Genomic DNA, 15,677 nt, shown 5'->3' with positions numbered 1-15,677 from the left:
TTGTCCTCCAAGTTTGTAAGGACTTCCTATATTGCTTAAGTAACAAATCTAAAGATTAGCCATAATCTTGGTGAATGACATACTGTATGTTATACTACTACTGCTACTGTTTCTTATGTTTTATTTTTGTCCTTGGGTGACTGCTATTTGCAATCCTGGCATTCAATTATTTTTTTAAAAAATTAACTCTCCATACCACTTTAATATTGGAAGCCATTTTCCAATTTGTACTACATGGTTGAGTATCCACTGTGTCCTCGGGTTCTGGACTCTCCAGACAGAAAATTATATGTCTGCATCTGCTCATCCAGAAACCTATTCATTGAAAGCAGCTCTCATTCTTGAAAACTCTCAAACTTGTATAATCCTTGTCGTAATTTAGTACATGTCTTCTGAAAATCCTGTTGTATGATGATCATATGTTTCCCCATTATCTGCCCTACTAGCTACATTGTTATAACAAAGTTTCCTCAGACTGCCATGCACACATAATAAATGCCTTTTTACCTCATCTTTAATCATGCACTCCAGCATCTTCCTGCCAACTCTTGTCAGGACTGTAGCTTATTTTTCTAATAGCAATATTAGCATCAGTTAGTGAATATATAGCTGTAAGCCTATTCTTTGCTTCATTTAGAGTACTTTGTAGGATGAAAATAAATCAGTGCTACAGCTGCATATGTTCTAGATGAATTGGAGTAAATAAACATTAGGGTGCAGGTGAAGTGTTCATTATATCATTTGGTCCATTATTAAAGATCCCCATCACCTGGGACTTGCCTTCTTCCCACTGTTATCATCAGGAAGGAGGTACAGAAGCCTGAAGGCATGCACTCAGCATTTCAGGAACGGCTTCTTCTCCTCTGCCATCCAATTCCTAAATGAACATTGAGCCCATGAACACTGCCTCACTTCTATTATTAATGTTTTTGCACTATTTTACCTATTTAATATGCGTATACATACTTGCAGTAATTGATTTTTTTTCCTTATCATGTATTGCATTGTTCTGCTGCTGCTAAGCCAGCAAATTTCATGACATATGCTGGTGATATTAAACCTGATTCTGATTGTGATCTTTACAATAAAATATTCTTGAGGCAAATTATTATGGGCTTCATTAAAGGCTGTCACAACTTTTTATTGACTATGCAAGTTACTGAACAAATGCCATTTGATCAACATAGCTAGTGGGTACTCAAGTAGACTAAAGCTAAGTTGCTTAACTTGAGCAATACTAATGAGGTAGCATCTAGTCAATCATTTCAAAGAATCTATACCATATTAAAGAAATTTTTGCCAACTGTATCTCCTTGTAAAACCTATGGGGTAGATGTGTAGATTGTTCAATTTTAATCTTAAATTATTTAGATAATGGCAAATGTTCTATTTAAAAAAACATAAAAATAATAGATTTGGACACTTTAAGATTAGCAGATTAAATTTATTTATATGAATAACGTGGTATGACCCATGACCGTTTGCTTTGATTTTTTGTTGTTCTTCATATTATGCTGTAGTTCCCATGCTTTTTTAAAACAATTCCAGTAATGTTATGCTTTCCATTCTCTTTAGGTTTAGCATATGCCATTTTGGCAAGTGTTCCACCTGTATTTGGCTTGTATAGTTCATTTTTTCCAGTTATATTATACATGATATTTGGAACATCAAGACATGTGTCAATAGGTATGTTGTGTTTATCTGTAAATATTTTTAGTGTACAGGTAATCTTTTTATATTAAAACATTGTGCTTGTGTGAAACCTTTTAATATTGAAATCGTTATTTGTAAACTTTTCAAAAATCACAACCCTTTGTAAATTAAGGAATATTTAATGTCAAAGACTGCAAAAAAAGGGGGAAAGCAAGTATGTGAGGATTTTATTTGTGACTTCTGATCATTTCTTTAGCGCTTTCAAGATTGATTTCACTGTCTCAGTTTTTATTCCCTCTTTTATCCCCATTTTGCCTTTGCACATTCACTTTCTACTTCCCACGTTCTAATTTAGAGTCCAAAAGAAATTTGTTTTGCCTTGCTGAGAACCTATCCTCCATCTGCCAGAAGAAGCGGGATCTCCCAGTAGCCACCCATTTTAATTGCACTTCCCATACCCATTCCGACATGTCAATCCCTGGCTTCCTCTACTTTTGTGATGAGGTAACACTCGTGTTGGAGGAATATTGTTATCTGTCTGGATAGCCTCCAACCTGATGGTATGAACGCTGATTTCGCATACTTCCGTTAATACCCCCACCCCTTCACTATTCCTCATCCCCTTTCCCTCTCACCTTATTTCCCTGCCTGCCTATCTGATGCTCCTCCCCACTTTTCTTTCTTCCATGGCCTTCTGTCCTCTCTTATTATATTCTCCCTTCATCATCCCAGTATCTCTTTCACCAATCAACTTCCCAGCTCTTAACTTCATCCCCTCCCCCTTCAGATTCACCTATCACCTTGTGTTTCTCACTCCCCTCCCCCCACCTTTTAAATCTATGCTTCATTTTTTCTCCAGTCCTGCTGAAGGGTCTTGGCCCGAAACGTCATCTGCATTCTTTTCCATAGATGTTGCCTGGCTTGCTGAGTTCATCCAGCATTTGTTATGATTTCCAGCATCTGCAGATTTTCTCTCATTTTCTTATTTTTATTGTTTGTTTTTTTTCTGAACATTGAGTGTTTGCTTTATCAATGGGCTCTATTAGGTTTCTTTGTGGCTGTTTGTAAGGAGATGAATCACAAATTGTATATGGTATACATAATGATAATAAATGTACTTTGAATGTAGCTTGCACATACCATAATTCTGTTGGTTATACTTAGAGGCCTTTCAAAGCAGCTCCTCCTTGGTTGTGTCAATTTCTTTCTTCTGTTTGTGGCGTACAAGCTATAACTGGAGATGTAAAAAATAAAAGTTAGGAGATAATATTGTAGTAGTCATGGAGGGACATCAATACGCATATAGTCTGGGATAATGAAGTTGGTGCTGGATCTCAAGAGAAGGCATTTGTAGAATGACAAGATGGCTTTTTAGAGGAGCTTTTGGTTAAGCTCACAAGGGAAAAGGTAATTCTGGATTTGGTGTTTTCAATGAACCAGGAATTTGATTAGGAGGCTTAAGGTAAAGGAAACCCCTTAGGAGATGATGGCCATAGTATAGTAGAATTCACTCTGCAGTTTGAGAAGAAGCTAAAATGTGTTATATCATTATTACGGTTGAGTAAAGATAATTACAGAGGCACAAAAGAGGAGCTGGCCAAAGTTGATTGGAATGGGACCCTAGTAGAGATGACAGTAGAGCAGCAGTGGCTGGAATTTTTTTGGAGTAATTCGGTAGATGGGGGATTATTCTTCCAAAGTGGAAGCAGCATTCTAAAGGAAGGATGAGGCAACCATAGCTGACAAGGAAAGTCAAAAGAAGCAAAAGCAGGAGAGTGCATACAAGATTGCAAAAACTAGTGCAAAGCTAGAGAATTGAGAAGCTTTAACAATGAAGGGCAATTTTTAAAAAACAGGTGAAATATGAAGGTAAGTTAGTATTACAAAAGAGGATACTGAAAGAAAGGCAAGAGTGGACATCAGATTCCTGGGAAATGATACCAGAGTAGTAATAGGGAACAAAGAAATGGTGAACAAATTGAATAAGTATATTGTATCAGTAACTGTGGAAGGTGCCAGCAACATGCTAGAAAGCTAGAAATTTGAGAGATATGGGGTAACTAGGGTGATTGGTAGTAGAAGTCAGTATAGATTCAATTACTAAGGAGAAGGTACTTGGGAAATTGGAAGGTCTAAAGGTGATCTGGACTAGACAGCCTACACCCAGAGTTCTGAAAGTGGTAACTGAAGAGATTGCACTAGCATTAGTAGTCATCTTTCAAGAATCACTAGAGCCAGGAGTGGTTCAAGAGGACTGCAAAATCACAAATGTTACGCTCTTCTTTAATGGGGAAGGGTTTAAAAAATGGGTAATTATTGGCTAGTTACCCTGAATTTAGTGGTGTATAAGTTTGGATATTTGGATGTTTCAGGGTACTTGGTAGAACATAAGTAAGGCTAAGGTAGCGTGGTTTTCTTAAGGGAACAGCTCTTGCCTGGCAAATCTGTTGCAACTTTTTGAGCAAGGTAGATAGTAGGGGGAGGGGAGATTGGTAAAGTTATGTTTGGTGGTAGGATCCCGTGATGTTGGATGCTCAAGAAATTAGATGCTTTTTCAAAATATCAAATAAGCTGGAAGCCTGGAATTAAATTAGTGTTATTTTGATGGTTCTGGATCAGAGAGAGAGGAGCCAAAAGTATTTGCTTGTGTTTATATTAAAAAAAACATGTCAGATGCTACTAATGATGTTAATGACAGTTGTAATCTTGTTTTTTTCCCCTCTGTCTAGGGACGTTTGCAGTTATCAGTTTAATGGTTGGTGCAGTGGCTATAAAACTTGTACCAGATGATAAATATGTGGATTCCTTAAATGCAACTAATAACTCCCTGGCACTTGCAGAAAGAGATGCAATGAGAGTTAAAGTAGCAACGGCTACAGCCTTCTTAACGGGAATTCTGCAGGTATCGGGAGAATAGGGGGGAAATTACGATGTATTTATCTTTTATTATTATATTTTATTGTGACCTATTGATATTTGTTTGTATGGAATTCTTACCAATGACCAGTAGTCATTGACTAGAACTGGAACTTGTGGTTGCAGTGATGAAATTATAAGAATCCATTATTTTGCTTTGTCCCATTCTCTTGGTTAAGGACTAACTGCAAGTGTGAAGACCTATATAAGGAAATGAAACATTAAAAAGTAACAGCTATGTTAGAAGTTGGTTTGAAACCAATAATGTCTAGTTTAATTCCATCCAATCTCTTTTTCTTTGAGCAGTTTTGCCTTGGGCTCCTGCATTTCGGGTTTGTTGTTGTTTACCTCTCGGATCCTTTAGTGCGAGGTTTCACCACTGCTGCAGCTATACATGTCTTTATATCTCAGTTAAAATATCTGATGGGCATCAAAACTAAAAGATATAGTGGACCGCTATCAGTAATTTATGTAAGTATCCTTGTCATTGGATGCACTTCTACTAAATAGTGACGTTTTATTGGCTTTAACCAACAATTCTCATGATTTTTCTCTAAATGCAAAGTGAAGGAGAAAACTATATTGTTCATTCAACAATTGTATTCCGACTTTTTTTGTTACTTAATATTGTGCATTCTACAGCTTTCAGTTTATTAATATTTGTTATATTATGCTAAAAGTGACTAATTCCTCCTGGGCATTTATTTTTATTCTTCTAGAACTTGTCAAGTTCTAGGGGCAAAGTAATTGGAATTGGTTAAAATTTCAAATGTGCTTCATTGATGGTTAATTTTATTTTGTGTTTCTAGTCTTTTCTTGCTGCTTGTGAAAATATTAAGGACACTAATATTGCAGCAGTACTTGTTGGAGGAATTTGTATTGTCATCCTTTTTGGAGTGAAAGAACTGAATGCCCGCTGCAAAGATAGATTTATGGCTCCCATTCCTGTGGAGCTTATTGTGGTAAGTTGATTGTTCTTTTAAACTTCACTGATAGAACAGAAGAAAGATTACTTTTTTAATGTATTCAGACATTGTGAAATGCAGGCAATGACAGAATAGTGAAAGCATATTTAGTCAAGGGGAAATAAATATACTTGAAGCAATCATGAGGTTGAAAACAAAAGTAAAGGAAGTATTTGCAGGTCAGGCTATAGAGGGGCATTCAATATTTTGGACTAGTGACTTAGTATTTCTCCCAAAGCCTTGCACCACTGATGTAGAGGATGTTGGTGGTGGTGAGAATATTTGGGTAACTCTGTTCAAAGATCTGATACAAGTATAATGGACAAGTAGGCCATCCTGTAACCTATTTTTTAAAAATCTCTGTAGTAAAACCTGAACCAAAATTATTGTGTCCCAGCTAATGAATAATAACACTGTTAACTCCTATATCACAACTGCAAGGAAACAAGGCCAAAAGCAATTTAGTTATTGGTTTCACTTCACTTCAACTTCCTTGTTTCTACCTGTAAAAGCAATGGTTATTTCCTAATTAAAAGCTGATGTAGGAAATCCTTGAAGCAATTCAGTGGGATGGATTCAGCAAAATATGGTCCAGAATATATTTAAAATACTTATTTGTAACCATGCTTTGTTTTATTTTCTTTTTCTTAGGTGGTTATTGGCACTGGTGTTTCTGCTGGGATAGACCTCACTGGAAATTATAATGTAGATGTCATTGGATGTATACCCACTGGGTAAGAAATTCATGGAGGAATAATTACCTGAGACATTCATCAGTTTCAAAATTCTAGGAAGCTACTATTGTGCTGGATTTACACATGCAAAATCAAGACGACATCTATATTTTGGGCCCACGGGTTGAAAGGCACAAAAAATTGAATCTTGACTTAAGGTTGGAGGGTGTTGCTGGAATGTAGGAAGCAGAAGAAAATGATGCAATGGGAGCATTTGGTACATGTGCATTTTAGGCTCTCTTGTGGTGAGGAAATCTCATTGCACAAGGTAATGTCTGGGAGAGGTGGAGAATGAACATTGAGGCTTCCTGAGTGAGGGCAGTTGCAGCGAGCTGCTTTGTGGTGGAGTACTATATTCTAGTTATTTTGAAGGACAGGAGGCAATTTGAGATTTTAAAAAATCTCAGATGGTTCTTTGAGGTGGGGAACCTCGGCATTAGGGAGGTGCGAAAAGCCATTCTCAGCCAGGACTGCAAATATTCCCAGAATGTAATTGTAAGTATTTCACAACACTCAATGCATTCAATATAAACCACTACACTGATTGGCAAGTTTTGACTTGTTATAAAATTCTGCCCGTTGAGTTCTGAGTGCTTGAGAATATAAGGAAAATGCTTGCCATTCTGCCAATAAATAAAATTCTTTCTTCCATTACTGTGGGTCACGTGGTTGTAGGGTATTTATGTTGATTTGGTGAAAAATGGGGATTAGAAGAAAACTAATGACTTACAGTACAAGTAGGGGCATGTTTAGTCGAGATTTTTGGCCATAAAATTCCTTTTTACTGACTAGCTTCTATGATGTGAGTATTTTAAGATGATTCCACTGCTGTCTGCTTTGTACCCTGCTACTTGGAAATGAGTGTTTCCAAGTTAGAAGAAGCTTTTACTGGACTTTAAAGATAAATTGGAGAATGTCAGAAAATAAGGATAAGTATCACTTAGAATCAGATCAAGCAGAACAGCTTATCACTTAATATTATATTCCATAACTGTCCATAGATGTGCAGCCACTAAAATTTTGAGCCTGTTTGCTGTTTATTTGAATGTTTTTCATAAAAGTCCTCTGAAAACAGGTGGGCAAGAGAATTTTATTTACACAGTGGTTTCTGAACTAAAATTCACTGCCTGAAGATGTAACCAGATCCAGAAAAGTTTTGGATCAATTGGAGGAGGGAGAAAGAAGAGGAGAATTGGCTTTACTGGGCACCCTTTTAATCAGTAGATGTGGGTATAGCCAGAAAAATGACGTCTTTTTGTGGTGTATGAGTTTTGATGTGTTTTAAAGAGCATTCCAAATTTACTGGATAAGTGTAATAAGCTAAATGGGTTTTTGAACCTAATCATATCCAGTCTATTATTGTGTTCAGTATTGTCCTACAGATTTAATTTCTAATAATTACTCTATATATTTCATTCGAACACATGTTTTGTTCATTGGCTATGACTAGTTATCACTTAAAGAAAAGAGCTCTAAATGTTCCAACAAAATTTACATATACAATGCTTATGAAAAATATTCATCCCTTTTGGAAGTTTCCATGTTTTATTGTTTAACACCATTGAATCACAGTGGATTTAATGTGGATTTTCTTTCACTGATCAACAGAAAAGACTCTTGTGACAAAGTAAAAACAAATTTCTACAAATTGGTCTAAATTTATTACAATTATTAAACACAAAATAATTGATTGCATAAGTATTCGTCCCCTTCAAGTCATTATTTAGTAGATGCACCTTTGGCAGCAATTATAGCCTTTATTCTGTGTGGATAGGTCTCTACCAGCTTTTTACATCTGGACACTGCAATTTTTCCCATTTCTTCTTTGCAAAACTGCTCAAATTCTGTCAGATTACATGGGAATCATGAGTGAACAGCCCTTTTCAAGTCCAGTCACAAATTCTCAATTGGATTGAGGTCTGGACTCTGACTTGGCCACTCCAAGACATTAACCTTGTTGTTTTAAAGCCATTGCTGTGTAGCTTTGACTTTATGCTCGTGGTCTTTGTCTTCTTGGAAAACAAATCTTCTCCCAAGTCGCAGTTCTCTTGCAGCCTGCCTCAGGTTTCCTTCCAGGATTTCCCTCTATTTTGCTGATTCATTTTACCCTCTACCTTCACAAGCCTTCCAGGGCCTGCTGCAGTGAAGCATCCCCACAGCGTGATGCAGCCATCAACATGCTTTATGGTAGGGATGGTGTGATCTTGATGTGCTGTGTTTGGTTTACATATTGTTAGTCTGATGGCCAAAAAACTCAATTTTGGTTTCATCAGACCATAGAACCTTCTTCCAGCTGCCTTCAGAGTTTTCCCCACATGCCTTCTGACAAACTCTAGCCAAGATTTCAAGTGTGAGCTTTTCTTTCAACAGTAGCTTTCTCTTTGCCACTTTCCATAAAGCTGTGACTGGTGAAGCACTGGGCAACAGTTGTTGTATACGCAGCCTCTCCCATCTTAGCCATTGAAGCTTGTAATTCCTCCAGTTGCCATAGGTCTCTTTGTGGCCTCCATCACTAGTCCCTCTTGCACAGTCACTCAGTTTTTGAGGATGGCCTGCTCTAGGCAGATTTACAGCTGTGCCATATTCTGACCATTTCTTGATGATGATTAACTTAACTGTGCTCTAAGGGAAATTCAGTGACTTAGAAATTTTCTTGTATCCATCTCCCAACTTGTGCTTTTCAATAACCTTTTCACAGAGTTGCTTGGAGTGTTCTTTTGTCTTCATGGTGTAGTTTTTGCCAGGATACTGACTCACCAGCATTTGGACCTTCCAGATACAGGTGTATTTTTACTACAATCAATTGAAACACCTTGACTGCACACAGCTGATCTCATTTTAACTAATTATGTGACTTCTACAACCAATTGGCTATACCTGTAATGATATTGTGTGTCATATTAAAGAGGGTGAATACTTGTGCAATCAGTTATTTTGTATTTTATATTTGTAATTAATTTAGATCACTTCGTAGAGATCTGTTTTCACTTTGGCACAAAAGAATTTTTTTTCTGTTGATCAGTGTACAAAAAGCCAAATTAAATCCATTGTGATTCATGTTATAAAACATGAAAACTTCTGAGGGGGTGAATACTTTTAATAGGCACTGTACATTAATCTAATCTATCTCCATGCACTGCCTCTATCATGTTCATCACTGTTACTACTTAGTAGATAAATGCTAGGCCAAAAAAAAATCAAATTCTGTGCAGCTTTCTTAATCTATCCAGAAATGGCCTATAGTCACAGTTTTATCATGAAAATTTCTAGTATTTGTGCATCTATCACTATGTTCAAGCATCGCATTCATTGTTTACTTTGTGTGAAGAGAATGTTCTTTATAACCATACCAAGATTCTAGCCCAACTTGGAATTAAAAGCTCCCAGAATGAAATCTGTTCTTCAGTGATATCTATTGTTCACAGCAACAGATACAATCTTAACTAGCTTTAATGTTTCCCTATATCATACATAATGTTTCCCTGTATTGTAACTGTAACTTAATCTAATCAACACTACTTTTCTGTGGAAATTTTATTGTTCCCCCTTCTCTCTTCAGAAAAGCTCTAGTTTCTCCAGTCCTTTATACATTTAACATTAAATAACCTCCTCCCTGCACTGTTCATGTAGGAGTTTCCCTCAGACATCAGTAGAGGCAATTGTCTGGATGATAAAATTAGAAAAGATAATTGTCTCAGTAACTCTGTTGATACACTGTTGATCAACTCTGTTGATTATTTTGAGGCAGTCAAGTATTGCTTCTAGGTAGTGTTGTTCAAACCCATAGATGAAATAAAGGCATGTGGTACATTATACTTCCTTCTCAGTAATATTCTCCTGATTTTAATATGGTACAGTGTAAAACCAGGATACTTGAAGCTTTTTTGGGAATTCCAAGAGTCATTTATTCCTTTTGATTCTGCCAGTTGACAATCAGTTGGCCTTGTGGTGATATTACTGCAGAAGCATTGTTGCCCTCAGTTTTTAAGTGCTGTGCAACTAATTCAGTACACATTTTATTCTTTCAGATTGAGGACTCCTGTTCTACCTGACATCAGTTTACTTCCAGAAATATTTGCAGATTCTTTTGCAATTGCAATAGTTGGATTTTCTATGACTGTGTCAATGGGGAAGATATTTGCACTGAAACACAGTTACACTGTGAATGGTAATCAGGTAATTTGTCCAATCTTCATGTCTGTGTAATTCTTGCTGTTTCTGTGACCAATGTTAAATCAGTTTCAACTTGAAACCAATTGACAGTAATGATATTTGAAACCTATGTATTTTCTGTTAGACCATTTTAAATGAAGGAAAAATATTGATTTCAGAATTCACATGGAAAATTTCCAAAATATTTAAATGTTAGATTCTGCTTGGGTTAGCATGGGTCAACTAATGAAGAATTACCACCAATAGACAACCTAATGTTGCCAATATTAGTTGGGATCGCTAGTGACTCTAAAGGTGGAACCCTGATGTACAGAATTGGCCACACTGGGTATGGGAAGTCTGTAAATGTAATGCTTGATATTGCTTCTTTCTCTCCTTTCATATGTAGTCTATTGATGATCTTATGTAGCCTATTGATGATCTTATTCAAAATTGATCTTGTCAAAGTCTGCCCATTCACACAAGATGCTTGCGATGTGTACAAGTATCTTAAGATTTTGAAAGGGCTGGACTAAAGTTGGACTATCCTGAAGAGTGTCAAAGATTGTGAGAAATAGTATGATGCACATTTTCCCTTTCCTTTTTTTAAAAAAATAAATCAAATTAGATTAGCATGTTATAGAACTGTTAAAATCAGTCTATCTTTTGAGGTAGAAGAGATAATTCTGCTCTAGGGTCAACATTTTCTGACTGTTGTATTGGAATTTAGAGATTATCTTGTTCCTGTTAAGCCAGTATTGATGTAGGCATTTCTTTTGCTCTATCATTGATTTAGCCACGTATTTGATGGCATCTTTGAACTGGTTCCATATGAACTGTTGAGTTGACAATGAATGGCAGCAGTGGGGGAAGAAATGCATCTAATAACAATATTCAAGTGTACAAAATATGGTGAAAGCTGTTATGCTGAGCTTGGGCACTTGTACTGGGAGAGGATAAATAAATGCACAGTTAAATATGGATCTTGCTATCTTGCATTTATCATTTATAAATCAGTTACATGTATAACTGTTTCATTCTTACAAACCAGAACAGAACAGAAATTTTACTTTTTTTCCACTTCTTTTAAAAACTAGGAACTTATTGCATTAGGATTCTGCAATTTTATTGGATCCTTTTTCCAAACGTTTCCTGTTGGTACCTCAATGTCCCGAAGTCTTGTGCAAGAGAGTACGGGAGGCAACACTCAGGTATAAATTTGTGAATTTTTTTTTAGACATCAATAATAGAGAAATACTTTTTACAATGAATTTTTTTACTTTACAGCGCCTGTAGAGCTTGATTTTAAATGATGTTTCCTATGGTGGGAGGATACAAGACCAGAGGATGGTGAATTTGTGGAATTCTTCGCTATAGGCAGCTGTGGATGCCAAGTCTTTATGTATATTTTAGGCAGAGATTGATAAATTCTTGATTTGTTAGGGCATGAAGGGATATGGGGAGAAGGCAGGAGATTGGGGCTGAGAGGAAAATTGAAGAAATGGCGGAGCGGACTCAATGGACCAAATGGCCTAATTCTGCTCCTGTATCTTATGGTCTTACAACATTTTCACAAGTTATGATGCTTGACATTCTGTAGATGCAACCAGTTTTATATTAAGCTACCTTATGGCAGGTAACAATGGACAAACCACTGACACAATACCTGCACTTGTACTATTCAAAAGTATGCCTAGTGTTTCTATTCCCTGACTTCCTTCTGTATCTCATCTGAAAATTGGTTGCCCAACCAGTGTTAGTATACGGCTCTTTGATCTCAGTTTGCTTAAACTGATGCTTCGAAATTCTACCACACAATGCAAAGATTTTATGCATTGTACATCAGAACATCATTCAAATATTTTCATGCACCTATGAGGAATTTTGACTTTTTTTGATCAAATGCTGTCTAGGCTGCAGGCTTGGGGTCTGAAGTTCCCTCTTTTTTAAAAACATTTCAGTGAATTTTGTCACCGATACTTTCCTCCCACCATTTAAAATCAACAATCAGTTTAGTGAAACTTAAGATTCCTTGTTAATCTTCATTCTTTGTTGTTTCAGTATTTAATTACTTTTACATCTAGATTTGCTACATTGCAGTATTTGGTCTGTAAATGATGGCTGGATTAATATCCCAGAGGCCTGAACTGCAATCAAACAGAAGTTGAAATCTCAACTTCAACTAATTTCAGGGATTTGAATTAAAAAAACAATTAGCTTTAGTAATGACCAAAAAAAACCAGACTGTCATTAAAAGCCCATTTTGTAGAGTCTGTTTCTAGGAAACAATCTGGTCCATTTAACTTTTGTGGACAACCTGTTAGGAGAATTAAATAAAATTATAGACCTCCAAATTGCAAAATAACTTGATATTTCCCCAAGATGTCTTGCTCCCCATTTGGTGGCTTGTCTTCATTTTAGACTTGTGTCTCTGCCTAAGTATCAGCTTCATTTTTCAATTTGTGTACTGGAAAATGGAAACATTTAATTCTCAGACTAGCATCAACTAAAACCAATTTTTCATTTGGGCTAAGACTTTAGTTATTGGTTGTAGTACTTTTATTTCTCATCAGCTTCGTGACTCTGACTTTTCTTCATTTATGTTTGTTATAGGCTGCTACTTGAGACTATCTGTGTTTTTGACTGCAATGTGTAATTGTATCTGTAGTTCTTCAGAAGCTAATAATCTTAAAACACTGGGTACCCTGATTGGTGATAGGAGAAAGTGAAGTAGGAAAAGTAAATGCCCTCTAAGATTCTTTTTGTTTTTGTTAAATTAATTTGACCTTTTACAGATTGCTGGAGGACTATCTGCCTGTATTGTTCTCTTGGTCATTGTTGCATTTGGTTATCTCTTTGAGCCATTACCTCAGGTATGTATAATATAGTATTCTATTCTTTGCTCAGTTTGTAACCCTTGCTGAAAAATCATCATATTTTATCTCAACTTGGAAATTTTTCTTGCCTACTGTATATTTTGTTTCCAGAGACACCAGCTATTTTTGAAGTCCAAGCTTATTATCATTCAACGGTATACATATATACTATCAAACGAAACAGTGTTCCTCCTGAGTAAGGTGCACAACACAGTACATATAACGTAAAACTCGCGCACAGCACAGGTACCGTTACCACAAATAAATTTGCAAACAATAAGGCTCATTTACGACACAAAACAAAAAGTAAACAATGTATGCTACTGGTGCTAAATATGTGATGAGACCTGGGTGGTGGCAGAGAGTTTAGTAGTCTCATGGCAGTTTAGCAGTTTCCGATCCTAGCAGTTCTTGTCCTAATACTATGGTACCTCCTGCCTGATGGTAGGGAATCAAAGAGATTGTTGGACAGATGGAAGGGATCAATCACAGTGCTAAGAGACTTGCATACACAGTGCTCTTGAAAATATCTCGGATGGGTGGAAGAGAGATCCCAATGATCCTCTCAGCAGTCTTCTTGATCTTTTGTGGGGTCTTGCCATCAGATGCCTAGCAAAATTCCCGTACTGGACGGTGATGCAGCTAGTCAGGACTCTCTCAATGATAGTCCTGTAAAACTTGGTTAGAAATGGGGGAAGGGGTGTGGGGAGAAGTGGGTTGCCTCACTAACATGCTCACGTCAATCTTCTCGGGAGTTGGAGATGCTGCTGTGCTTTCTTGTTGAGGAACCAGTTTCTGTTGTGTGTACTCCCAGAAACTTGGTGCTCCTAGCCCTCTCCATGGAGGAGCTGTGTGCGTGCAGTGAGGAGTGGTCAGTCTGCACCTTCGTAAAGTCCATAATCATCTCGTCGGTGCTGAGAAAGCATTAGCTTTAACATGTTCTTCATGTTATGTCACTTCATGTGTAATCTTTGGCATTGAATGGTGGTGGACTTTCAGATTGCAAAGACCATCACATTGAATATGACAATATCCTTTGCAATATGTGCTTGTGGTGGAGAATGTGAGGTCCCTTCATCTAACAGAAACTGTAGGTGGAATGGAAAACTTCCCCACTGAATTTGTCAGATATAGTTTGAAGTAAGGAGGTCACTGAGCCAGAGCTGCTAGTCGGGTCCTTTTGCATATTAACTTATCAGGTTTTGATTATGTGGCCAACTGCAGAATTAACCTTGTACCAAGGATAAAACTAAAGGTACATTTCATTAAGTATTTGTATTAAAAGAGTGGTCTTCGTGGCCCCACAAGGGAATTACCTCAGAAATTAGATTCGTTAGTATTAATTTTCAGATTGTGCATTATAGTAAATTAACCTGGGAAAATAACTCTAGCAATTATTTCTGGTGTAAAGTTGGTCCCAATGGAAAGTTGGTCCAGGCATTTAGGCATATAATCTGCATTAGTGCATCATGTGCTTTCCTGGCTTTGATCATGCACTTAATGAGATTATAGCTTTGTACTATGCACTTCCTCCCTTGCCAGTTAGGCATTTGGACAGCCTGAAATCTTTGTTGAACACCTGTACATTATCCTGATTGAGATCAACAGTAAAATATCAATTAAAGGTTCTGATATCTTGTTCTTGGTATTGGTTGTTCAATTACTGACTGCACTTGATGAATATCAGATAATTGTGCCCCATGCAATGGTTTGGGGCCACTTGTGACACAGATCTCATTCAGGGCAGGAAATTTCATTGGAAAGAGAGGAATTGCCTGCACATAGTGTTGTCTTCCTCCCACATATTTTCCCTTAACTCCATGGCAGAGTTTTAGAGTTCATCTGTATTTACCATGGGAAGAGTTCCTTTTAAGGTCTAGTTACCATTCCTAATGATCAGCACAAAGAGCTTTTCATGCAGCTTCCATTTTCCCCAGGTCCAATTTTAACACCTGACTGGGTATAAAACAACATGGCACTATTTGTAATGTATGTTTTGCAAGTTTTGGGTTTTTTTTGCAATGTTCTGATTTTATAAAATATACCCAGTGAGAGCAGGAAGGCAATTCCTTGTGAAATTAGACAAACAAATGCATAGCAGCTGTGGCAGGCATTCCGTGCCAGTACTTCCTAGGACGTGAAACTTAACAGCGTAAAGGGCAATAATGCTTCACTCCCCTCTGAGCTGAGTGCCTTTTATGCATCCCTGAAAGGATGAATCCCCATGACATCAGGTGATCATATAATCTGTCTTGGATGCCAATGTCTGAAATCCTTCAAGAGGGAAAACCTTTGCAAGGCATTGGGCCTGATAGTGTACCTGGGTGGGTACTGAAAACCTGTGCTGAACAAATGGCTGAAGCGTTCAAGGACATCTTCAG

At 37.1% G+C, this 15,677-nt stretch overlaps 1 protein-coding gene across 5 annotated transcripts in view; it reads left to right on the top strand.

Moving 5' to 3' along the window:
* slc26a5 (solute carrier family 26 member 5) overlaps nt 1-15,677 on the top strand; it is an 86,914-nt gene that overhangs the window by 32,698 nt on the left and 38,539 nt on the right. For all 5 annotated transcript variants that reach the window (XM_073066640.1, XM_073066643.1, XM_073066641.1 and 2 more), the window contains 8 exons: nt 1,576-1,686; nt 4,383-4,555; nt 4,876-5,040; nt 5,379-5,531; nt 6,186-6,268; nt 10,297-10,444; nt 11,518-11,631; nt 13,216-13,293. In XM_073066640.1, coding sequence (XP_072922741.1) covers nt 1,576-1,686; nt 4,383-4,555; nt 4,876-5,040; nt 5,379-5,531; nt 6,186-6,268; nt 10,297-10,444; nt 11,518-11,631; nt 13,216-13,293 — 1,025 coding nt within the window. The remainder of the gene's footprint in view (nt 1-1,575; nt 1,687-4,382; nt 4,556-4,875; nt 5,041-5,378; nt 5,532-6,185; nt 6,269-10,296; nt 10,445-11,517; nt 11,632-13,215; nt 13,294-15,677) is intronic.

The sequence above is a fragment of the Hemitrygon akajei genome, chromosome 14 (genome assembly GCF_048418815.1).
Source record: "Hemitrygon akajei chromosome 14, sHemAka1.3, whole genome shotgun sequence".
Taxonomy (NCBI): Eukaryota; Metazoa; Chordata; class Chondrichthyes; order Myliobatiformes; family Dasyatidae; genus Hemitrygon; species Hemitrygon akajei.
The sequence above is the reverse complement of the archived record's forward strand: the minus strand, read 5'-3'. Positions and strand labels throughout refer to the sequence as shown.